The sequence below is a fragment of the Salmo salar genome, chromosome ssa10, assembly GCF_905237065.1.
Source record: "Salmo salar chromosome ssa10, Ssal_v3.1, whole genome shotgun sequence".
Taxonomy (NCBI): Eukaryota; Metazoa; Chordata; class Actinopteri; order Salmoniformes; family Salmonidae; genus Salmo; species Salmo salar.
This window is the reverse complement of record NC_059451.1, coordinates 117,710,311-117,735,308: the sequence shown is the minus strand read 5'-3', so window position 1 is coordinate 117,735,308 and position 24,998 is coordinate 117,710,311. Positions and strand designations below refer to the sequence as shown.

Sequence of the window (24,998 nt, the reverse complement as noted above, 5' to 3'; positions counted from 1 at the left end):
CAGTTAGGTGTGCCACATTGCAGAGGCAGGGGTAATCTGTGTTTTCCCCCATTGTAGATGGGAGAGAATTTAATAATCATGTCATGAATTATATATTATGACCAGTAGAGGCCGCTGTTGCACCACCAAAGTAACTATGTTTCATGATCAATGATGAAGCACTTACTCCAGCTTGTAGGGTAGATCATATTAATCAATGCAAAAAACTCAGACATTAATAAATTACCAATTACTTAATTTCATTTCATTTAATCAGTTCATTCATTATTTTGACCATTATTGTCATCCACACCACTAAGGTGGTATTCACAACTTTTTCTCAAGCAAATCAAACCGTCAACAACAACATGTCCACCACACTCATTCAAACACCTGGGGTGGCAGGTAGCCTAGTGGTTAGAGCATTGGGCCAGTAACCGAAACTTTGCTGGATTGAATCCCCGAGCTGACAAGGTAAAAATCTGTCGTTCTGCCCCTGAACAAGGCAGTTAACCCACTGTCCCCGGTAGGCTGTCATTGTAAATAAGAATTTGTTCTTAACTGACTTGCCTAGTTAAATAAATAAAAAAATCATGGAGTGGTTTGTTGATTAAAAATGTTTGTTTAATTTAAACAGAATTGTCACATACAGAAAGGCACATAATACATGAGAACAAAACAACAGGTCAAATCAAATTCATGATCATTGCATGTACATTTTCAGGTGTATCAAAACGGAGAAACAAAGAATCTCAGTAATGTTTCATTTTACAACCCACCGTTAAGCAGGAAGGGTAGTTACTTACAAATTAAAACGCTAATTACGTGATAATTGCATATAACACTTCGGTTTCGTTGAGATTCATTGAACCAATCAAGTACCATCTAAGGGTTGCAAAATTCCGCTTCTGGAGTGACCTGAATATTGTAACCCTAATACCATCTTAAACCGGATTGTAAAATAAAACGTTACCAGAATCCCATATTGCAAATAGTCAGCAGCAGATGAACAACAACTAACCTGTCTGAGGTCAACACAAACAAACCAACAAACTAGAGGTGAAAGGTTATTAAAATAAACAAATATTAGATATGGTCCGTATTGGTCATGGAAAGTCCTCACACAGATACCAGTTAGATCCTAGTCCTCATACCAGTCTCTCCTCAGACTCAGAATCACACATCAGTCCATAGACTCCTTTCAAGGCTCATCTTGAAGTAAATCTGTAGTATCCTCTATCCACTGTGGAGTACACCTGTAGTATCCACTATCCACTGTGGAGTACACCTGTAGTGTCCTCTATCCACTGTGGAGTACACCTGTAGTGTCCTCTATCCACTGTGGAGTACACCTGTAGTATCCTCTATCCACTGTGGAGTACACCTGTAGTATCCTCTATCCACTGTGGAGTACACCTGTAGTATCCTCTATCCACTGTGGAGTACACCTGTAGTGTCCTCTGTAATAGAGTTGCTGGGCCGTTCCACAAATTGAGTGTCTTTTGCGTCCTGTTGAAAGTCCCAGTTATTTTGATGCTTTGACAGTCATTTCTGAAGATGATTATTTATTGTGATTAGTGATTCATTTAGGTCTGTCCCTCATTTTAAGGAAAGGGGGATACCTAGTCAGTTCTCCAACTGAATGTATTCAACTGAAATGTGTCTTCCGCATTTAACCCAACCCCTCTGAATCAGAGAGGTGCAGGGGGCTGCTTTACTCAACATCCACGTTGCCCAGGGAACACTGGGTTAACTGCCTTCCTCAGGGGCAGAACAACAGATTTTTACCTTGTCAGCTCAGGGATTTGATCCAGCAACCTTTCGGTTACTGGCCCAACGCTCTAACCACTAGGATACCTGCCCCTCTAACCGCTAGGTACCTCCCTCTCTAACCGCTAGGATACCTGTCGCTCTAACCGCTAGGTACCTCCCTCTCTAACCGCTAGGATACCTGTCGCTCTAACCGCTAGGATACCATCCCCTCTAACCGCTAGGATACCTGTCGCTCTAACCGCTAGGATACCTGCCTCTCTAACCGCTAGGATACCTGCCTCTCTAACCGCTAGGATACCTGCCTCTCTAACCGCTAGGATACCTGTCGCTTTAACCGCTAGGATACCTGTCGCTCTAACCGCTAGGATACCTGTCGCTCTAACCGCTAGGATACCTGCCTCTCTAACCGCTAGGATACCTGTCGCTCTAACCGCTAGGATACCTGTCGCTCTAACCGCTAGGATACCTGCCTCTCTAACCGCTAGGATACCTGCCTCTCTAACCACTAGGATACCTGCCTCTCTAACCGCTAAGATACCTGCCTCCGCTCTAACCGCTAGGTACCTCCCTCTCTAACCGCTAGGATACCTGCCTCTCTAACCGCTAGGATACCTGTCGCTCTAACCGCTAGGATACCTGTCGCTCTAACCGCTAGGATACCTGTCGCTCTAACCGCTAGGATACCTGTCGCTCTAACTGCTAGGATACCTGCCTCTCTAACCGCTAGGATACCTGTCGCTCTAACCGCTAGGATACCTGTCGCTCTAACCGATAGGTACCTGCCTCTCTAACCGCTAGGATACCTGTCGCTCTAACCGCTAGGATACCTGTCGCTCTAACCGCGAGGATACCTGCCTCTCTAACCGCTAGGATACCTGTCGCTCTAACCGCTAGGATACCTGTCGCTCTAACCGCTAGGATACCTGTCGCTCTAACCGCTAGGATGGATACCTGCCGCTCTAACTGCTAGGATACCTGTCGCTCTAACCGCTAGGATACCTGCCTCTCTAACCGCTAGGATACCTGTCGCTCTAACCGCTAGGATACCTGCACCTCTAACCGCTAGGATACCTGTCGCTCTAACCGCTAGGTACCTGCCTCTCTAACCGCTAGGATACCTGCCGCTCTAACCGCTAGGATACCTGCCTCTCTAACCGCTAGGATACCTGCCTCTCTAACCGCTAGGATACCTGCCTCTCTAACCGCTAGGATACCTGCCTCTCTAACCGCTAGGATACCTGCCTCTCTAACCGCTAGGATACCTGCCTCTCTAACCGCTAGGATACCTGCCTCTCTAACCGCTAGGATACCTGCCTCTCTAACTGCCAGGATACCTGCCGCTCTAACCACTAGGATACCTGTCGCTCTAACCACTAGGATACCTGCCGCTCTAACCACTAGGATACCTGCCGCTCTAACCACTAGGATACCTGTCGCTCTAACCACTAGGATACCTGCCGCTCTAACCACTAGGATACCTGCCGCTCTAACCACTAGGATACCTGTCGCTCTAACCACTAGGCCACCTGTCGCCCGGTCAACCCTATTACATGAACTGAACTCTCGTTTTAATAAGGTGGAACTATTCCTTTTAAAATATTTTTTTCAAACGCACCATTGAACATCTCTAATAGTTAAATCATAAAGTCAAAGCAGGTGAGCTGGTCCTGCTCTTTTTGCCCGTTTTCTGGTGTTTTCGGGTGGAAGAGTGAGCGTGAACCTTGCATTCAATTGCCACTCCTTGTTGGACACAACAAGCTTCCATTCCACCTGTCACAAGGAGATTTATGGCTGATTTAAGAAGAAATCGTAACAACCTTGTAACGGTCAACCCTGTTACTTTATTTGGCACTTAATATAGTCATTTTTTAAATTTAAACTCTTGAGATGGTAAAACATGTTATTTTTATTAAGTTGAACATATGCTCTTTATGACAGAGTGTAAACATTTGTTTAAATCAAAGTTTTTTTGGTTTTTTTACCAAATTACACTTCTCAAAAGTCACTGAATTGGTGGAACGACCCTGCTGTCGCGAGAAAAATGTTTCTCAGTGGGGTGGTAAAATAACCTCTCATATCACAGTGTTGTAGACAGTCCACTCTTCTCAGCTGTTCAAATTATTTATTACTATTGGAATTCCGTAAAACCGCATAAATAAAATCCCATGAGATATGTCTTTATGCTGTCTTTATATTGTCTTGATGTTTATCGAGCGATAACCTGGTGGGAACACAAACTGATAACCCCGTAGGATTGATTTTGTCTCCGTCAGAAGAGACAGCTTGTCTTATCACTAAACCTCAGTGGCCTTAGTGGGTATGGATTCATCAGACAGCACCTCGTCCCTTCTCTATAAATGATTTTCTAAATAAAAACAACAACAAAGAAGTTGTAAAAAACAAACATGTATCAAACAACATATTGCACTTTTAAACTTGATCCAATAAAAGAAGAAAAACAAACCAAGTCAGTTTTAAAAGATGACAAACGTGTAACTGCAGGCAATAAGGAAGAAATGAGGAACGTCTGTCTGTAAGACATGAAACAAAGTCCATAGGGTACGTCCCAAATGGCACCCTCGCTATATAGTGCACTACAGGCCCCATAGGGCTCTGGTCTAAAGTAGTGCACTACAGGCCCCATAGGGCTCTGGTCTAAAGTAGTGCACTTTAGGGCTCTGGTCTAAAGTAGTGCACTACAGGCCCCATAGGGCTCTGGTCAAAAGCAGTGCACTATAAAAGGAATAGGGTGCCTTTTGGGACACATCCATTCAAATCATAAAACAAGATGTGTGTGTGTGTGTGTGTGTGTGTGTGTGTGTGTGTGTGTGTGTGTGTGTGTGTGTGTGTGTGTGTGTGTGTGTGTGTGTGTGTGTGTGTGTGTGTGTGTGTGTGTGTGTGTGTGTGTGTGTGTGTGTGTGTGTGTGTGTGTGTGTGTGTGTGTGTGTGTGTGTCCATGAAGACCGATGAACTTCTCCGACCATGAGGCAACAGAACTGTGCACACTTGATTATGTTCCGTGATCAATCCCATCAGAGACAAGGGAGATTGAGATTCTATTGTATAATGAACAGTAAGTTAGTAACCATGCTTTAACCAAGTCCCCTGTCCAAAACCATCAGGCTCGATCCCACTTCTTCTCATCTTCATCACTTACAAATATACCATTCTGATGGAGTTCTGACTGAGTCCGGAGATCATATGTTGCATTGTGACGTTGTGGACTGCATCATCCTCTTCTGACCAATGGAAATCTTAGGAGTGAACAGGAAGTAGTTTCTCGTGATATGACTTAACATTGCGAGAACCAGCATTAATCAAGGATTACAACATTCTCAGCAGTCTGTTGTTATGATGTCTGTTCTTGTTGTGTGTTCTTGCACCTCACATTGACTTGATATTCAGTGTTATTCTGGCTGGTGAGATTAACCAGTCAGTGACCATGTTTTGACAGATCCATTCTCCCTCACCAGGCAGGCACCAGGACCAACGGTATACTGTAGAATCTCACCACTGTAGGTTCTAATCACTTAGAAATATACTATTTTGATGTTCTGCGCTCTGAGATCCATCCGGAGATGATTTGTTGCTGTGTGTGGTTGTGGACAGCATTAGGCTGACACCAGGACACTCTCCATAGCACGCTGAAAATTCTCCCAGTTCTTCCAGAATAGGGCCAGCAGACACATGCCCAGGAAGGTGCCCATCACGTGGCGTCGGCTCCTCAGGAGGGGCGCGGCGAACTTGGCGGCTGTGGAGACGCACACAAGGATCACGGTGACGAGGGCGAGCATGATGTTGATGCTCTTACCCAGAAGCACCCTGGCGTCACTGGACTCGAGCTGTACAGTTTGTTGTTGCTGCTGCTGGAGCTCTAGCTTAGAGACCCGAGTCTGGCACGACTCTAGAGCTTCCTGTAGAGGTCAGAGGGAGTGTGGGAGGGGGGAGGGAGGGCGGGAGGGAGGGAGGGAGGGAGGGAGGGTGGGTGGGAGGGGGAGGGTGAGGGAGGGAGGGGGTGGGTGGGAGGGAGGGAGGGAGGGAGGGGGGTGGGTGGGAGGGGGGAGGGAGGGAGGGTGGGTGGGTGGGAGGGAGGGAGGGAGGGAGGGAGGGGGTGGGTGGGAGGGGGGGAGGGAGGGGGTGGGTGGGAGGGAGGGAGGGGGGGTGGGTGGGAGGGAGGGAGGGAAACAGTGGTCAATAAAGCACGTCTAGCAAACATAGCCTTGGGTTTAAACAGAGGAGCAATGGGATTGATTTCATATTAAAGGAGTTTATATAGCCCTTTAATATGTCTAGTCCAGTCCTCCTTCTCCTAGAATAGATTAGTACTTTATTGTTCATCTTGGAAAGCAAATGATTTTGCTCCCAACCCTTCCAGACACACTCATGACACATTTTGTAAGCACAGAGTGAAGTGTAGTGCAGAGCCTCTGTCACAGTTTAGCCTTGCTCAAGGACACATTGGTAGTTAAGTAAGTAGTAACTTGTCTCGGCCAAAATGGCCCATAACAATGGCCCATAATGCAGGAGCTGTTTCTGTAGCGGGAGGTAGCTTGACGTGCAAGTACACCACCAGGACAGGCCGTTATCTATCGTTTATTACCAGAGCTTGGTAAAGGATTGTATGTAGCTATTATCCAGGGTGAAAGTACATGTCATTTCCTAAAGCTACAGGACTTCTTAGGTGGAACATGTTGAGCGGTCTAATCATAGAATGACATATAGAATCCCTATTTGAACCACAACCAGTCATGATGTTTTTATCTGACTGTCAAACAATCACTTCAAAAGGCCCCTGTAAAGGCTGGCTGCCTGCCCACTTTCTTCCACTCTAAAAGAATTCTTGCAGCCATACAGTGCACTGTGCACGCTGCTTTTGATGAATGAAAAGAGAACTCCCTGATTATCCATCTCCCTCTAGTAGGCCCGGTAGAATACCCTCTCCTCTCCTCTCCTCTCCTCTCCTCTCCTCTCCTCTCCTCTCCTCTCCTCTCCTCTCCTCTCCTCTCCTCTCCTCTCCACCTACAGTACCTGTATATCCCTGGCTCTCTCGTAGGCCTGGTAGAATACTCTCTCCTCTCTTCCTCTCCTCTCCTCACCTCTCCTCTCCTCTCCTCTCCTCTCCTCTCCTCTCCTCTCCTCTCCTCTCCTCTCCTCTCCTCTCCTCTCCTCTCCTCTCCTCTCCTCTCCTCTCCTCTCCTCTCCTCTCCTCTCCACCTACAGTACCTGTATATCTCTGGCTCTCTCGTAGGCCTGGTAGAATACTCTCTCCTCTCTTCCTCTCCTCTCCTCTCCTCACCTCTCCTCTCCTCTCCTCTCCTCTCTCCTCTCCTCTCCTCTCCTCTCCTCTCCTCTCCTCTCCTCTCCTCTCCTCTCCTCTCCTCTCCACCTACAGTACCTGTATATCCCTGGCTCTCTCGTAGGCCTGGTAGGATACTCTCTCCTCTCTTCCTCTCCTCTCCTCTCCTCACCTCTCCTCTCCTCTCCTCTCCTCTCCTCTCCTCTCCTCTCCTCTCCTCTCCTCTCCTCTCCTCTCCTCTCCTCTCCTCTCCTCTCCTCTCCTCTCCTCCTACAGTACCTGTATATCCCTGGCTCTCTCGTACGCCTGGTAGGCTACTCTCTCCTCTCTTCCTCTCCTCTCCTCTCCTCTCCTCTCCTCTCCTCTCCTCTCCTCTCCTCTCCTCTCCTCTCCTCTCCTCTCCTCTCCTCTCCTCTCCTCTCCTCCTACAGTACCTGTATATCCCTGGCTCTCTCGTACGCCTGGTAGGCTACTCTCTCCTCGATGCTGGACAGCTCCTGTTTCAGGTCGGCTGTTTCCGCCTGGTGGAGCTCTGTCAGGTCATTCAGCTGGTCCTCCAACCGCTCATACCTACCAGGAAATAGAAGAAGAATGGGTTATTCACTCATACCTAACAGGAAATACAAATGTATACACAATGGTGATTTGTCATTCACCGGCTATTTAGGTACATAGCAACAAGAACCGCTGGAGACAAGCAGAACAAAACAGCCAAAGAAACTGCTGTGTTCCCAGCTTGGCATATAGAGGACTAACACCATCTGTGTACTATACAAGTACCAGGAAAGGTGCTGAGCATGCCAGCCATGTTGTTCCTGCTGCTGTAGCTGCTACTACTCTGTTTAAATGGAGGTTCCCAATGCTGTGTGTTCTGACCTGTAGCTCACCTCCAGTAACATTCCTACAACATTCCTACAACATTCCTCCAACACTCTGCAATGGGATCCAATTGCTGCCATGTGCTAGTAGAGTTACTGAGCGTAAACACACCTGTATCTTTCCTCCTGTAGCGTCTGGGTGATGAAACCGTAGTCTTTCTTGAACTGGGTCCTGAGTGTCTCCATGTCCTCCTCCAGCTGCCCCTGGGTCTCCCTGATCTCCCTCACCTCCTCCATGGTCAGGTCAAGTCTCCCCTGGCCGTCCCCAACATCCAGGCTCTGTCCAGGTGTCACTGCAGCCCCCAAACCCCCTTCTAGACCCAGGCCAACCCCAAGAGCCACGGTGTTCCCGTTGCTGTCCGCAGACAGGGACGTGCCAGAGGAACACTCGTCATCGCTGGTGTACTTGGGGGTCGTTGTGGCGGCGGGGGTTGCTGTCTTCCCATCCCCGATGGTGGCACTGCCGCTCAGGGTCCGCCCAGTGCCTTCACAGCGGAAGGAATTGGGCGTGTCCAGGGAGGTCTTGAGGTGGGCGATGTTGTCGGCACTGCCAAACTTGTTCCTGGAGAAAAAGAAGATTAACTTTTATTATCTATCGTCATAGAAACACAGAGGTCAATGTATGATGTCATGATGATTCCATATCCACTGAGACAAGCTGTCTCTTCTGTCTGAGACCCATAATCAATCCCAGAGGGCTTTGTTAGCTCACACACACACACACACACACACACACACACACACACACACACACACACACACACACACACACACACACACACACACACACACACACACACACACACACACACACACACACACACACACACACAGTTGGAGCAGTACAGCATCAGTACCTGAGGAGGTTGGCAAAGTCCCGGGGCTTGCTGAAGAAGAATGGCGGTGAGAGTGAGACACCAGGCCCTACAGTCTTGATCTTGTCCGTGGGGTGACGTCCACTACCACTGCTGACGTTGCTCACAGTGAGACTCAGCCTGTCCTTGGAGGTCACCTTGGGACTGCTGTGGTGTTTGGAGCTGGCGTCCTTCTCACTGCTGTCCTTCATCTTCTTATGATACTGCTCCAGCTTCTTCTGCATGTTGGCGATGCTGTATCAAATGCATGGCTGGGTTTGGTTAAAAAGAGGAATCAAGCTGGGGAATGTTTTCAACGTTTCAAGTGTATTGGTGTGCTTGTTTCTGCAAGACCACTGTAGGTATTCAACATGCTTCTGACATAGGGTTCTTTAAGAGAGGTACTTAACGTGACGTTTCCGTCAACGTTTCAAGTGTATTGGTGTGCTTGTTTCTGCAAGACCACTGTAGGTATTCAACATGCTTCTGACATAGGGTTCTTTAAGCAATAAGGCCCGAGGAGGTGTGGTATATGACCAATATACCACGGCTAAGGGTTGTTCTTAGGCACGACGCAACGCAGAGTTCCTGGATACAGCCCTTAGCCGTGGTATATTGGTGAAATACCACAAACCCCAGAGGTGTCTTGTTGCTATTATAAACTGGTTACCAACCTAATTAGAACCGTAAAAATAAATGTTTTGTCATACACATGATATACAGTCTGATATACCACAGCTGTCAGCCAATCAGCATTCAGGGCTTGAACGGTCCAGTTTATAATTGGATTTAAAGTGCATTTAACCCCAAGTCACAACAGCACTTCACAACATAAAAACAAAGTTACAGAGAGGTATTATAAAACAGTACCTGTGGGCTGACTTCTGGTTCTTCTTCTCAAACACCTGCTTGATGCGCCCCACCTGCATTTTCACATGTACACAATTAGACATTCAGCAATAAGACGCTCCAGAGGGACGTGCTATCAGTGCATTCATCATAGGTAGGTTTAACAAACACTTATCGCAATCATTGCAAATCAAACTTTCTTCAGTACTTCTTCTTCAGCCACTATATTCAGCAAAATCAGTGCTAGCAAGAAATGAAAAGTGTTAGTCAGGGTAAGAAAAAGTTGAGTTAAAGACCTGCTGCTTGTCGGCACTGTTCACCAATTTCAGGTACTCAGCCACATTGTCATCACGAGCCTCCTGCTCAATCTTCAACTCCTCAGTCACCTAAAATAACAGAAGAACTTTACTATCCCCATAAGGACATTCTGCTATGGCCTTGTGCAGACATTAAGAAATATCAAGATGATCAAATCATTACCAACAAGACAGTCAATGAAAAATAATACTTGAGTCCATGTGTGATTCACTGAGGACTTCCTCATTTACCCGGAGGATCTTCTGCTGCAGGCTGTTGAGTCCGGGGGGCAGGGAGCGGTAGGAGGAGTCTAAGCTGCGGTGGGAGGAGTCCAGGTAGCGTTGGGAGTCTGGGATACCGCTCAGATCCAGATCTAGGTTGTTCTCTGAGCTGCCTCGACACATCGACTCCGGAATGTTCAGGCTGTTCCCTTCACCACTGCTCCTTTCTGCCTGGAACACAACCACAGAACCTTCAGTCAGTCAGACACTGGAAGGAACACAACCACAGAACCTTCAGTCAGACACTGGAAGGAACACAACCACAGAACCTTCAGTCAGACACTGGAAGGAACACAACCACAGAACCTTCAGTCAGACACTGGAAGGAACACAACCACAGAACCTTCAGTCAGACACTGGAAGGAACACAACCACAGAACCTTCAGTCAGACACTGGAAGGAACACAACCACAGAACCTTCAGTCAGTCAGACACTGGAAGGAACACAACCACAGAACCTTCAGTCAGACACTGGAAGGAACACAACCACAGAACCTTCAGTCAGTCAGACACTGGAAGGAACACAACCACAGAACCTTCAGTCAGACACTGGAAGGAACACAACCACAGAACCTTCAGTCAGTCAGACACTGGAAGGAACACAACCACAGAACCTTCAGTCAGACACTGGAAGGAACACAACCACAGAACCTTCAGTCAGACACTGGAAGGAACACAACCACAGAACCTTCAGTCAGACACTGGAAGGAACACAACCACAGAACCTTCAGTCAGACACTGGAAGGAACACAACCACAGAACCTTCAGTCAGACACTGGAAGGAACACAACCACAGAACCTTCAGTCAGACACTGGAAGGAACACAACCACAGAACCTTCAGTCAGACACTGGAAGGAACACAACCACAGAACCTTCAGTCAGACACTGGAAGGAACACAACCACAGAACCTTCAGTCAGACACTGGAAGGAACACAACCACAGAACCTTCAGTCAGACACTGGAAGGAACACAACCACAGAACCTTCAGTCAGACACTGGAAGGAACACAACCACAGAACCTTCAGTCAGACACTGGAAGGAACACAACCACAGAACCTTCAGACAGACACTGGAAGGAACACAACCACAGAACCTTCAGTCAGACACTGGAAGGAACACAACCACAGAACCTTCAGTCAGACACTGGAAGGAACACAACCACAGAACCTTCAGTCAGACACTGGAAGGAACACAACCACAGAACCTTCAGTCAGACACTGGAAGGAACACAACCACAGAACCTTCAGTCAGACACTGGAAGGAACACAACCACAGAACCTTCAGTCAGACACTGGAAGGAACACAACCACAGAACCTTCAGTCAGACACTGGAAGGAACACAACCACAGAACCTTCAGTCAGTCAGACACTGGAAGGAACACAACCACAGAACCTTCAGTCAGACACTGGAAGGAACACAACCACAGAACCTTCAGTCAGTCAGACACTGGAAGGAACACAACCACAGAACCTTCAGTCAGACACTGGAAGGAACACAACCACAGAACCTTCAGTCAGACACTGGAAGGAACACAACCACAGAACCTTCAGTCAGACACTGGAAGGAACACAACCACAGAACCTTCAGTCAGACACTGGAAGGAACACAACCACAGAACCTTCAGTCAGACACTGGAAGGAACACAACCACAGAACCTTCAGTCAGACACTGGAAGGAACACAACCACAGAACCTTCAGTCAGACACTGGAAGGAACACAACCACAGAACCTTCAGTCAGACACTGGAAGGAACACAACCACAGAACCTTCAGTCAGACACTGGAAGGAACACAACCACAGAACCTTCAGTCAGTCAGACACTGGAAGGAACACAACCACAGAACCTTCAGTCAGACACTGGAAGGAACACAACCACAGAACCTTCAGTCAGACACTGGAAGGAACACAACCACAGAACCTTCAGTCAGACACTGGAAGGAACACAACCACAGAACCTTCAGACAGACACTGGAAGGAACACAACCACAGAACCTTCAGTCAGACACTGGAAGGAACACAACCACAGAACCTTCAGTCAGACACTGGAAGGAACACAACCACAGAACCTTCAGTCAGACACTGGAAGGAACACAACCACAGAACCTTCAGTCAGACACTGGAAGGAACACAACCACAGAACCTTCAGTCAGACACTGGAAGGAACACAACCACAGAACCTTCAGTCAGACACTGGAAGGAACACAACCACAGAACCTTCAGTCAGACACTGGAAGGAACACAACCACAGAACCTTCAGTCAGACAGACACTGGAAGGAACACAACCTTCAGTCAGACAGACACTGGAAGGAACACAACCTTCAGTCAGTCAGACACTGGAAGGAACACAACCTTCAGTCAGACAGACACTGGAAGGAACACAACCTTCAGTCAGACAGACACTGGAAGGAACACAACCTTCAGTCAGACAGACACTGGAAGGAACACAACCTTCAGTCAGACAGACACTGGAAGGAACACAACCTTCAGTCAGACAGACACTGGAAGGAACACAACCTTCAGTCAGACAGACACTGGAAGGAACACAACCTTCAGTCAGTCAGACACTGGAAGGAACACAACCTTCAGTCAGACAGACACTGGAAGGAACACAACCTTCAGTCAGACAGACACTGGAAGGAACACAACCTTCAGTCAGACAGACACTGGAAGGAACACAACCTTCAGTCAGACAGACACTGGAAGGAACACAACCTTCAGTCAGACAGACACTGGAAGGAACACAACCTTCAGTCAGACAGACACTGGAAGGAACACAACACATCTTTATTTATACATTCATTTAACTAGGCAAGTCAGTTAAGAACAAATTCTTATTTACAATAACGGCCTACCGGGGAACAGCGGGTTAATTGCCTTGTTCAGGAGAAAAACAACAGATTTCTTTACCTTGTCAGCTCAGGGATTTGAACCAGCAACCTTCCAGTTACTGGCCCAATGCTCTAACCACTAGGCTATACAATAATACAATGTCACATTCAATCCCCTGACTGATGAGACATACTCCACTGGAAGGCTTAACCATATCTTGATTGACACAAAGGCTATTCCAAATGTGTGTGTGTGTGTGTGTGTGTGTGTGTGTGTGTGTGTGTGTGTGTGTGTGTGTGTGTGTGTGTGTGTGTGTGTGTGTGTGTGTGTGTGTGTGTGTGTGTGTGTGTGTGTGTGTGTGTGTGTGTGTGTGTGTGTGTGTGTGTGTGTGTGTGTGTGTGTGTGTGTGTGTGTGTGTGTGTAAATCCCTTATTTGTTACGTCTGTTATATTATGGGACCCAGCTCCTAATTTGTTTACGCTGTAGCGTCCAGATGACAGGATGATGGCCATATTATGAGTAATGATTATGAGAAATGGAGCCCGTACATCTAGGTCAAAGATAATGACAGAGCAAGACACACACACCCAGCGACACACTCAGAAAATCCCCCTACTGTACTAGACAGTAAGCCATGGGTTTTACTGTGCTGATGCACCACTCTCCTATGACATCAACATGTTTCTAATGAATGCACCACACTCAGAAAATCTCTACTAGAAAGTAGCTAGTCATTGGTTTCACTATAATGCACCATTTTCCTATGACATCAACACAATGTACTTATTTTCCTATGACAACAACAATGTACTTATTTTCCTATGACATCAACACAATGTACTTATTTTGCTATGACAACAACAATGTACTTATTTTCCTATGACATCAACACAATGTACTTATTTTCCTATGACATCAACACAATGTACTTATTTTCCTATGACAACAACACAATGTACTTATTTTCCTATGACATCAACACAATGTACTTATTTTCCTATGACAACACAATGTACTTATTTTCCTATGACATCAACACAATGTACTTATTTTCTTATGACAACAACACAATGTACTTATTTTCCTATGACATCAACACAATGTACTTATTTTCCTATGACAACAACACAATGTACTTATTTTCCTATGACATCAACACAATGTACTTTTTTTCTTATGACAACAACACAATGTACTTATTTTCTTATGACAACAACACAATGTACTTATTTTCCTATGACAACAACACAATGTACTTATTTTCCTATGACATCAACACAATGTACTTTTTTTCTTATGACAACAACACAATGTACTTATTTTCTTATGACAACAACACAATGTACTTATTTTCCTATGACAATAACACAATGTACTTATTTTCCTATGACATCAACACAATGTTATTATTTCTCTATGACATCAACACATACGATTCCCCTCCCTACTAGTGCTAGTGAGTGTTTTTCATTTGTTTTTACAGTAATGCACCATTTTCCTATGGTATCAACACACTCTTATCACGCCGATCCAGTTGGTATTTTAGGGAAGTGAAACAGTGGTACTAATCTGATATTTACATACCATGCTGACACCGGCAACTTAGAAATAGAATCTACACCACAACTGACTAGAAACAAACATAGGCCTACATTTAATAACTAATGGTTGGGATTAGCGTCTCTGTTGCAGTGTGCTGTTCACGTGGCCTTCACTAAAGTACAGCCTGCTACAGAGCTAATCAAGATGAAGTGGACCATCTTTGCAAACCGTTGAGTGAGAATATTACACGATGTGTAAATATTAAACTTCATAATTACGAGAAGAAAAAGAAAGCTTCAACACTTCTCTAAGTGTTTTACTATTTTGTAACATTGACTATCATGTGAGGTGAAAAGGCTGTAACCATAGAAACCACAGTAAAGACAAACACACCACCAACAAGCTGCTAAATCAAGATCAGTGTAGGTTCACAACAGCATGTACTGTTAGCCTGACCTTTTGCAACACTGATTATGAAGGCAATGTGAGATGAACACAGACATCATAAAACATACGACTGTAGGAGAAATGTTGTAACTTAACCCCTCAGTCAATGTACAAATGGCACTCTATGCCCTTTATAACGCACTACTGTCACCAGGACCCAAAGGAAGTAGAGTACTACAAAGGGCATAGGGTGCCATTTGGGACGACACAATGTGAGGTAAGGGCAGACACAGCCTTACCTCACAACAACAACACAGCCTTATCCTTGATCAATGAACTGTCACACAGTTGGCTGGTTCTCAGACCAGCACTTAGGCTAACAATCACTAAACGCGTGGTTTTGGGTGTGTGTGTGTGTGTGTGTGTTTGTGTGGGTGTGTGGTGGTGGCCCAACCAGACTTACCAGTCTTTCACTACTACTTAACATTTCAGCACATTATAAATTACCTGACAGCTACCTGCCTGCCTCATGACTGTGTGTCAGGTGAAACAGTGAGAAGGTATGGCTTACAGAAACAGACTGGTTAAGTTGTTTTGACACACACACACACACACAAAGAGAGAGACACTCACTAACACACACAAAAAGACACACACACACACACACACACACACACACACACACACACACACACACACACACACACACACACACACACACAACCACAACCACACACACAGTCACATTCAGATAGACACATTCAGCTCAACGCTTCTTCTTTTCATTCCTGTCACTGTCAGTACCCATATTTTGGTATTTTATAAAACTGTATCAAGCTCTTGGTAGCCTATATTTAGTAACACCAAATTGCTGGATCTCTGAAATTTGTGTTCATACAACATTTATACTGCCACACAAGGGTTAGATGTGTTTTACAAGGCCACAACAAAGGCATACTAATATAAAAATTACTCAAGTCATTGTCCAATGACTTTGTAGAGTCACAAACTTGATATAGTCATTACATGCAAGAAATATGTGAGAAATAAACAACACCTTTTGACTACTTTGATAAACCATTTGTCCAAATACACACAGAGAAATAGATACACTATTTATACAAAGTATGTGGACACCCCTTGAAATTAGTGGATTCAGCTATTTCAGCCACAACCGTTGCTGACATGTGTATAAAATCGAGCACACAGCCATGCAATCTCCATAGACAAACATTGGCAGTAGAATGGCCTGACTGAAGAGCTCAGTGACTTTCAACATTGCACCGTCATAGGATGCCACCTTTCCACCTTTCGTCAAATTTCTGCCCTGCTAGAGCTTTCTCGGTCAACTGTAAGTGCTGTTATTGTGAAGTGGAAACGTCTATGAGCAACAACGGCTCAGCCGCAAAGTGGTAGGCCACACAAGCTCACAGAATGGGAACTCCGAGTGCTGAAGTGCTTAGTGCGTTTAAATTGTCTGTCCTCGGTTGCAACACTCACTGCCTCTGGAAGCAACGTCATCACAAATACTGTTCGTCGGGAGCTTCATGAAATTGGTTTCCATGGCCAAGCAGCCGCACACAAGCCTAAGTTCACCTAGCGCAATGCCAAGCATCGGCTGGAGTGGTGTAAAGCGCGCCGCCATTAGACACTGGAGCAGTGGAAACTCGTTCTCTGGAGTGATGAATCACGCTTCACCATCTGGCAGTCCAAAGGACAAATCTGGGTTTGACAGATGCCAGGAAAACATTACCTGCCCCAATGCATAGTGCCAACTGTAAAGTATGGTGGAGGAGCAATAATGGTCTGGGTCTGTTTTTCATGGTTCGTGCTAGACCCGTTAGTTTCAGTGAAGGGAATTCTTAACGCTACAGCATATAATGACATTCTAGATGATTCTGTGCTTCCAAATTTGTGGCAACAGTTTGAGGAAGGCAATTTCCTGTTTCAGCATGACAAGGCCCCTGTGTACAAAGCAAGGTCCATACAGAAATGGTTTGTCAAGATCCGTGTGAAAGAACTTGACTGGCATGCACAGAGCCCTGACCTCAACCCCATCAAACACCTTTGGGATGAATTGGAATGCCGACTGCGAGCCAAGACTAATCACCCAACATCAGTGCCCGACCTCACTAATGCTCTTATGGCTGAATGGAAGCAAGTCCCCACAGCAATGTTCCAACATCTAGTGGAAAGCCTTCCCAGAAGAGTGGAGGCTGTTATAGCAGCAAAGGCCCATGATTTTGGAATGAGATGTTCGACGAGCAGGTGTCCACACATAACTGCACCACCTATCACACTTTCACAAAATGCATGAAGACATGGCTGAAGGTCAATCAGATTTGTGAACATAATCCCTAGCTGTGTATTGCCGCTTTCCATGTTGTCTGTTGTCTGTAGCTTGTGAGGTGTGGAAACACTTTGTTGCTTTTATGGATTTTGTCTTGTTGCTTTTTGTTCTATGTTGCTGTGTCTGTATGCTATGTCTTGCTTGTCCTATGTTGCTCTGCGTGTGCTCACTGCTCAATGATTGTCTATATTGTAATTGTTTTTAATAACCTGCCGAGGGACTGCGGTTGAAAATTAGCCGGCTGGCTAAAACCGACACTTTTACTGAAACGTTGATTAATGTGCACTGTCCCTGTAAAAATAAAATAAACTCAAACTAAACTCAAACTCAAACATACTTTTGGTCATGTACTGTACATATAGTGCTTTAATTTCTAAACGGTAAAATAGATATGTATGAAAATACCCATGAATAAAAGGTGACATTCTGTACTGTCGCCTCACATGAAACATTTGATCTCAAAGCCAAAATGCTGGAGTATAGAGCCACATTTAACATTTTAGCTTCACTGTCAAAATACACTGAGTGTACGAAACAGTAGGAACACCGACGCTTCCATGACAGACTGACCAGGTGAATCCTTATTGATGTCACCGTTGGAATCTACTTCAGTCAGGGGAGATGATTGAGTGTAGGGGAGGATACTTTGTTTAACCTGTTATGACTAGGGGGCAGTATTTTCACGGCCGGATAAAAAACGTACCCGATTTAATCTGATTATTACTCCTGCCCAGAAACTAGAATATGCATATAATTATTAGCTTTAGATAGAAAACACTCCAAAGTTTCTAAAACTGTTTGAATGGTGTTTGTGAGTATAACATAACTCATTTGGCAGGCCAAAACCTGAGAAGATTCTGTACAGGAAGTACCCTGTCTGACCATTTCTTGGCCTTCTTGATTATCTCTATCCAATACAGGGGATCTCTGCTGTTACGTGACACTTCCTACGGCTCCCATGGGCTCTCAGAAGGCGGCAAAAAGCTGAATCGTGGCTTTGCAGGCCCTGGCTGAAAAACATTAGCGCATTTTGATAGTGGTCGAACAGAGTACAGAGACTGGCGCACGCGTGCACGAGGCGACCCCATGTTTTTATTCTTTCGTCTTTGAACGTAAACACGCTTTCCCGGTCGGAATATTATCGCTTTTTTTACGAGAAAAATGGCATAAAAATGTATTTTAAACAGCGGTTGACATGCTTCGAAGTACGGTAATGGAATATTTAGACATTTTTTGTCACGAAACGCGTCGGGCGCGTAACCCTTCGTCACCCTTGGATAGTGTCTTGAACGCACGAACAAAACGCCGCTATTTGGATATAACTATGGATTATTTTGAACCAAACCAACATTTGCTATTGAAGTAGCAGTCCTGGGAGTGCATTCTGACGAAGAACACCAAAGGTAATCAAACTTTTCTAATAGTAAATCGGAGTTTGGTGAGTGCTAAACTTGGTGGGTGTCAAAATAGCTAGCCGTGATGGCTGGGCTATCTACTCAGAATATTGCAAAATGTGCTTTCACCGAAAAGCTATTTTAAAATTCTGTATCTATAATTCTTAAAATAATTGTTATGTATTTTGTCAACGTTTATCATGAGTAATTTAGTAAATTCACCGAAGGTTTTTGTGACATTATATGCTAGCTTGAAAAATGGGTGTCTGATTATTTCTGGCTGGGTACTCTGCTGACATAATCTAATGTATGCTAGCTCTGAACGTCACATGCTAATGTAAAAAGCTGGTTTTTGGATATAAATATGAACTTGATTGAACAAAACATGCATGTATTGTATAACATAATGTCCTAGGGTTGTCATCTGATGAAGATCATCAAAGGTTAGTGCTGCATTTAGCTGTGGTTTTGGTTTTTGTGACATTATATGCTAGCTTGAAAAATGGGTGTCTGATTATTTCTGGCTGGGTACTCTGCTGACATAATCTAATGTTTTGCTTTCGCTGTAAAGCCTTTTTGAAATAGAACAGTGTGGTTAGATAAAGGAGAGTCTTGTCTTTAAAATGGTGTAAAATAGTCATATGTTTGAAAAATGGAAGTTTTGGGTTTTTTGAGGAATTTGTAATTCGCGCCACGCCTATCATTGGATATTGGAGCAGGTGTTCCGCTAGCGGAACGTCTAGATGTAAGAGGTTTTAAGCCTTGAGACAATTGAGACATGGATTGTGTGTGTGTGCCATTCAGAGGGTGAATGGGCAAGACAAAATATTTAAATGCCTTTGAACAGGGTATGGTAGTAGGTGCCAGGCGCACCGGTTTGAGTGTGTCAAGAACTGCAACGCTGCTGGGTTTTTCACACTCAACAGTTTCCTGTGTGTATCAAGAATGGTCCACCACCCAAAGGACATCCAGCCAACTTGACACATCTTGGGAAGCATTGGAGTCAACATGGACCAGCATCCCTGTGGAACGCTTGACACCTTGTAGAGCCCATGACCTGATGAATTGAGGCTGTTCCGAGGGCAAAAGGGGGAGCAACTCAATATTAGGAAGGTGTTCCTAATGTTTTGTAGCTACTATTTTTCTGTTTATCGTAGCATGTAGCTACTGTATCTGTCATTCTATCGTAGCATGTAGCTACTGTATCTGTCATTCTATCGTAGCATGTAGCTACTGTATCTGTCATTCTATCGTAGCATGTAGCTACTGTATCTGTCTATCGTAGCAGGTAGCTACTGTATCTGTCTATCGTAGCATGTAGCTACTGTATCTGTTACTCTATCGTAGCATGTAGCTACTGTATCTGTCATTCTATCGTAGCATGTAGCTACTGTATCTGTCATTCTATCGTAGCATGTAGCTACTGTATCTGTCATTCTATCGTTGCATGTAGCTACTGTATCTGTCTATCGTAGCATGTAGCTACTGTATCTGTTATTCTATCGTAGCATGTAGCTACTGTATCTGTCATTCTATCGTAGCAGGTAGCTACTGTATCTGTCTATTGTAGCATGTAGCTACTGTATCTGTTATTCTATCGTAGCATGTAGCTACTGTATCTGAGATTCTATCGTGGCATGTAGCTACTGTATCTGTTATTCTATCGTAGCAGGTAGCTACTGTATCTGTCATTCTATCGTAGCATGTAGCTACTGTATCTGCCTATCGTAGCATGTAGCTACTGTATCTGTCATTCTATCGTAGCAGGTAGCTACTGTATCTGTCTATCGTAGCATGTAGCTACTGTATCTGTCTATCGTAGCATGTAGCTACTGTATCTGTCATTCTATCGTAGCATGTAGCTACTGTATCTGTCATTCTATGGTAGCATGTAGCTACTGTATCTGTCATTCTATCGTAGCATGTAGCTACTGTATCTGTCATTCTATCGTAGCATGTAGCTACTGTATCTGTCATTCTATCATAGCAGGTATCTACTGTATCTGTCTATCGTAGCATGTAGCTACTGTATCTGTCTATCGTAGCAGGTAGCTACTGTATCTGTCATTCTATCGTAGCAGGTAGCTACTGTATCTGTCTATCTTAGCAGGTAGCTACTGTATCTGTCATTCTATCATAGCATGTAGCTACTGTATCTGTCATTCTATCGTAGCATGTAGCTACTGTATCTGTCATTCTATCGTAGCATTTAACTACTATATATCTGCCTAGGGTAGCATGTAGCTACTGTATCTGTCATTCTATCGTAGCATTTAGCTACTATATATCTGCCTAGGGTAGCATGTAGCTACTGTATCTGTCATTCTATCGTAGCATTTAGCTACTATATATCTGCCTAGGGTAGCATGTAGCTACTGTATCTGTCATTCTATGGTAGCATGTAGCTACTGTATAATATGTAGAAATACTGGAGAACAAGAGGCAGAACAGACAACCACAGCTATGCCCGTCTCTCTCTCCAGCCTCCCTCTCTCAACATCTCCCTCTCCCTCGCTTTCTCCAACCTCTCACTGTGTGTCAGGCCTCGCTAAACAGAAACCTCTTTCTCTGCAGAGAACAACCCATTGTCCAGCCTCCAGCCTCTGGCCCGGGATTTGGACTGCGGTCCAACGGACCACCTAATGCATATGGATCCTCTGTGCTGAATCAGTCATTCAGTGTCCTGAATCCTGTGAGTGTCCTGAATCCTGTGAGAGTCCTGAATCCTGACATATGGGCCCTGGGAGGGACGAGTTTAATCTTATTGTAATATCTACGATGGCGCCTATGTGACAACTCCAACAGAACACTGTATTTTAAATCCTTCTGAAACTTAAAATGGTCCACTCAGTCAGACTCCGAGAGAGAAGCTGGTCAAGTCCTCTTTGATGAGGAATTGCAGAGAGGTGTGTGTGTGTGTGTGTGTGTGTGTGTGTGTGTGTGTGTGTGTGTGTGTGTGTGTGTGTGTGTGTGTGTGTGTGTGTGTGTGTGTGTGTGTGTGTGTGTGTGTGTGTGTGTCAGTCTGGTCCGATTACAAGAAGTGCATTTGAGTTCAGAGAGCAACACAAACACTTGTCTGTGTCAGCCTCAGAGTTACCCAGAACGCATTGCATGTTAGTCTGACACCACTGGAAAATGCTTGAGGCAACAGTTCTTTGATTTCATGCCTTTGGTTCGAAACAAATCATTTTGGCTATTTTAGGTTTATATTAAAGCTGCTAATGGGATTAAAGTACTGAAAGGTGCTATGATATGGAACATAGAAACAGACATAGATTAATTAAAGGGAGAGGTTTGGTACTCGGATGACTGCTATATTGACGACGCTTGACTCGACACTAATGGTATAGCCTGCAGCTGAAGCAAAGCCCGACATGACTGGGTCAGAAAGAATAATAGGCTCCTCGTCTGAAAAAAACGAAATCAGTACATTGACATTTACTGAGCACTTGCTCCTTGTCACGCTAGAACTTATGCTGCTGTTCATCTCACGTTTCTACTTTCCTTTTTACAATCTGTACTTTTCCCTGGATGAGAGGCTCTTCTAACTGAATCAAAGCTCATAAGAAAGTGCACCGACTGTACTTTCAAGTTGCCGTGACGACACCCTAATTTTCACTTGAGCTGTGCGGGCATACCCAGGGTTAGTCAACTCTTAACCAAAAAGGTCCGGAGACTGCTGCTTTTCTGTTCTACCTAATAATTAATTGCACACCTGGTGTCCCAGGTCTAAAGCAGTCCCTGACTAGATGGGAACAATGAAGAAATGCAGTGAAACTGGCTTCGAGGTCCAGAGTTGAGTTTGAGGGGCCTATACTCTTGGGAGGCAGAGGCCAGAGGGAGAGGAGCGGTGTGTGGAGTGGGGTTCATACGGTCAGGTGCCCCCGGCCTGAGGACTCCTGGCCCAACAAACAGAGAGGAGTGGAAAGAGGATTCTGAAAATGTAAGGAGAAATTATAGGGGTGTGCAACGTTTGGGTGTCACAGGGTAGTCTCATGGGCCATTTCCACTGCAGAGATTTACACCGGTGCTTGGCCTAAAAAGTGTCAGACATTTGTGTTACCGTGGCTGAGGCAGGGGCTGGCCAGAGATGACCCTACTCTAACCCTGTCTGCTCCAGCACGAGGGCTCTAGATTCATAATGTTTAGCAGGCAATTATAATGATTCAAGTTTAATCATAATTCCGGTCCTTAACAATGGTGTCTAAAACGTCAATATGTCATGTTAGGTAGGTGTATTATTTATTAGCTGGAGGGTGTGGCAACATCAAACTCAACCTGCCTGGTCACACACACACACGCGCACACACACCAATCTGAGTCATCTATCCTGAGTTCTTCAGTTCAGTGTGTCAGTTAAAAGAGATTGACAACCCATCCCAACACAACTCAATCCACCCAAACACACCCCAACACAACCCACCCCAACATACCCCAACACAACTCAACCCACCCCAACGCAACCCACCCCAACTCAACCCATCCCAACACAACTCAACCCACCCCAACATACCCCAACACAACTCAACCCACCCCAACACAACTCAACCCACCCCAACACAAACCACCCCAACGCAACCCACCCCAACACAACCCACCCCAACACAACTCAACCCACCCCAACACACTCCAACACAACCCACCCCAACTCAACACAACCCACCCCAAATCAACACAACCCACCCCAACTCAAATCAACCCAATCCAACCCAATCCAACCCACCGCAACTCAACTCAACCCACCCCAACACAACTCAACCCACCCCAACTCAACTCAACCCACCCCAACACAACTCAACCCACCCCAACTCAACTCAACCCACCCCAACACAGCTCAACCCACCCCAACTCAACCCAACCCAACACAACTCAACCCACCCCAACACACCCCAACGCAACCCACCCCAACTCAACCCATCCCAACACAACTCAACCCACCCCAACATACCCCAACACAACTCAACCCACCCCAACACAACTCAACCCACCCCAACACAAACCACCCCAACGCAACCCACCCCAACGCAACCCACCCCAACACAACCCACCCCAACACAACTCAACCCACCCCAACACACTCCAACACAACCCACCCCAACTCAACACAACCCACCCAACTCAACACAACCCACCCCAACTCAAATCAACCCAATCCAACCCAATCCAACCCACTGCAACTCAACTCAACCCACCCCAACTCAACTCAACCCACCCCAACACAACTCAACCCACCCCAACTCAACTCAACCCACCCCAACACAGCTCAACCCACCCCAACTCAACCCAACCCAACACAACTCAACCCACCCCAACACACCCCAACACAACCCACCCAACACAACCCAACCCTACCCAACCCAACACAACCCAACCCAACCAACACAACACAACCCAACACAACCCTCCCCAACCCAACACAACCCAACCCAACCCAACACAACCCAACCCAACACAACCCAACCCAACCAACACAACACAACCCAACACAACCCAACCCTCCCCAACCCAACCCAACACAACCCCACCCAACCCAACACAACCCTCCCCAACCCAACCAACACAACACAACCCAACCCTCCACAACCCAACACAACCCCACCCAACACAACCCCACCCGACACAACCCAAACCTCCCCAACCCAACACAACCCCACCCAACACAACCCAACCCTCCCCAACCCAACCCAACACAACCCTCCCCAACCCAACACAACCCCACCCAACACAACCCCACCCAACACAACACAACCCACCCCAACACACATCATCATCCAGGCCCAAGGAGGTATAGCTTCAAATCAAATGTATTCAACAAATGTATCCTTACAGTGAAATGCTTACTTACAAGCCCTTAACCAACAATAACAGTTTTAATACAAATAAGAGTTAAAATAAAGTAAAAATAAAAAACTTACACAATAAAATAACAATAACGAGGCTATACAGTGCCTTGCAGAAGTATTCATCCCCCTTGCATTTTTCCTATTTTGTTGCATTACAACCTGTAATTTAACTTGTTATGGCTTGGGGACAGTATTTTGACATCTGGATGAGAAGCGTGCCCAAAGTAAACTGCCTGTTACTAAGGCCCAGAAGCTAGGATATGTATATAATAGATTTGGATAGGAAACACTCTAAAGTTTCCATAACTGTTAAAATAATGTCTGTGAGTATAACAGAACTGATATGGCAGGCAAAAACCTGAGGAAAATCCATCCAGGAAGTGGGATATTTTTATGTGTATAGTTTTCAATTGAATACCTATACAGTATGTAATGGGTTAGG

General features: G+C 45.4%; 1 protein-coding gene and 1 long non-coding RNA gene across 2 annotated transcripts in view; both read right to left on the bottom strand.

The window, feature by feature from the left end:
* Positions 1–233: 233 nt before the first annotated feature.
* Positions 234–1,940, bottom strand: LOC123724519 (uncharacterized). Its single transcript, XR_006757107.1, has 2 exons — positions 1,428–1,940; positions 234–1,395 (listed from the first exon to the last, which is right to left on the bottom strand). It is a non-coding gene; the product is annotated as an uncharacterized lncRNA (long non-coding RNA).
* Positions 1,941–3,637: 1,697 nt separating this feature from the next.
* The window catches only part of LOC106561689 (transmembrane and coiled-coil domain protein 3), a 37,322-nt gene continuing 15,961 nt past the window's right edge, over positions 3,638–24,998 (bottom strand). Inside the window, exons 2-8 of the mRNA XM_014125890.2 lie at positions 10,178–10,378; positions 9,926–10,015; positions 9,651–9,703; positions 8,784–9,035; positions 8,039–8,488; positions 7,483–7,618; positions 3,638–5,666 (exon numbers count right to left, since the gene is read on the bottom strand). Of these exons, the coding sequence (XP_013981365.1) occupies positions 5,364–5,666; positions 7,483–7,618; positions 8,039–8,488; positions 8,784–9,035; positions 9,651–9,703; positions 9,926–10,015; positions 10,178–10,378 (1,485 nt within the window). The 3' untranslated portion in view covers positions 3,638–5,363. The remainder of the gene's footprint in view (positions 5,667–7,482; positions 7,619–8,038; positions 8,489–8,783; positions 9,036–9,650; positions 9,704–9,925; positions 10,016–10,177; positions 10,379–24,998) is intronic.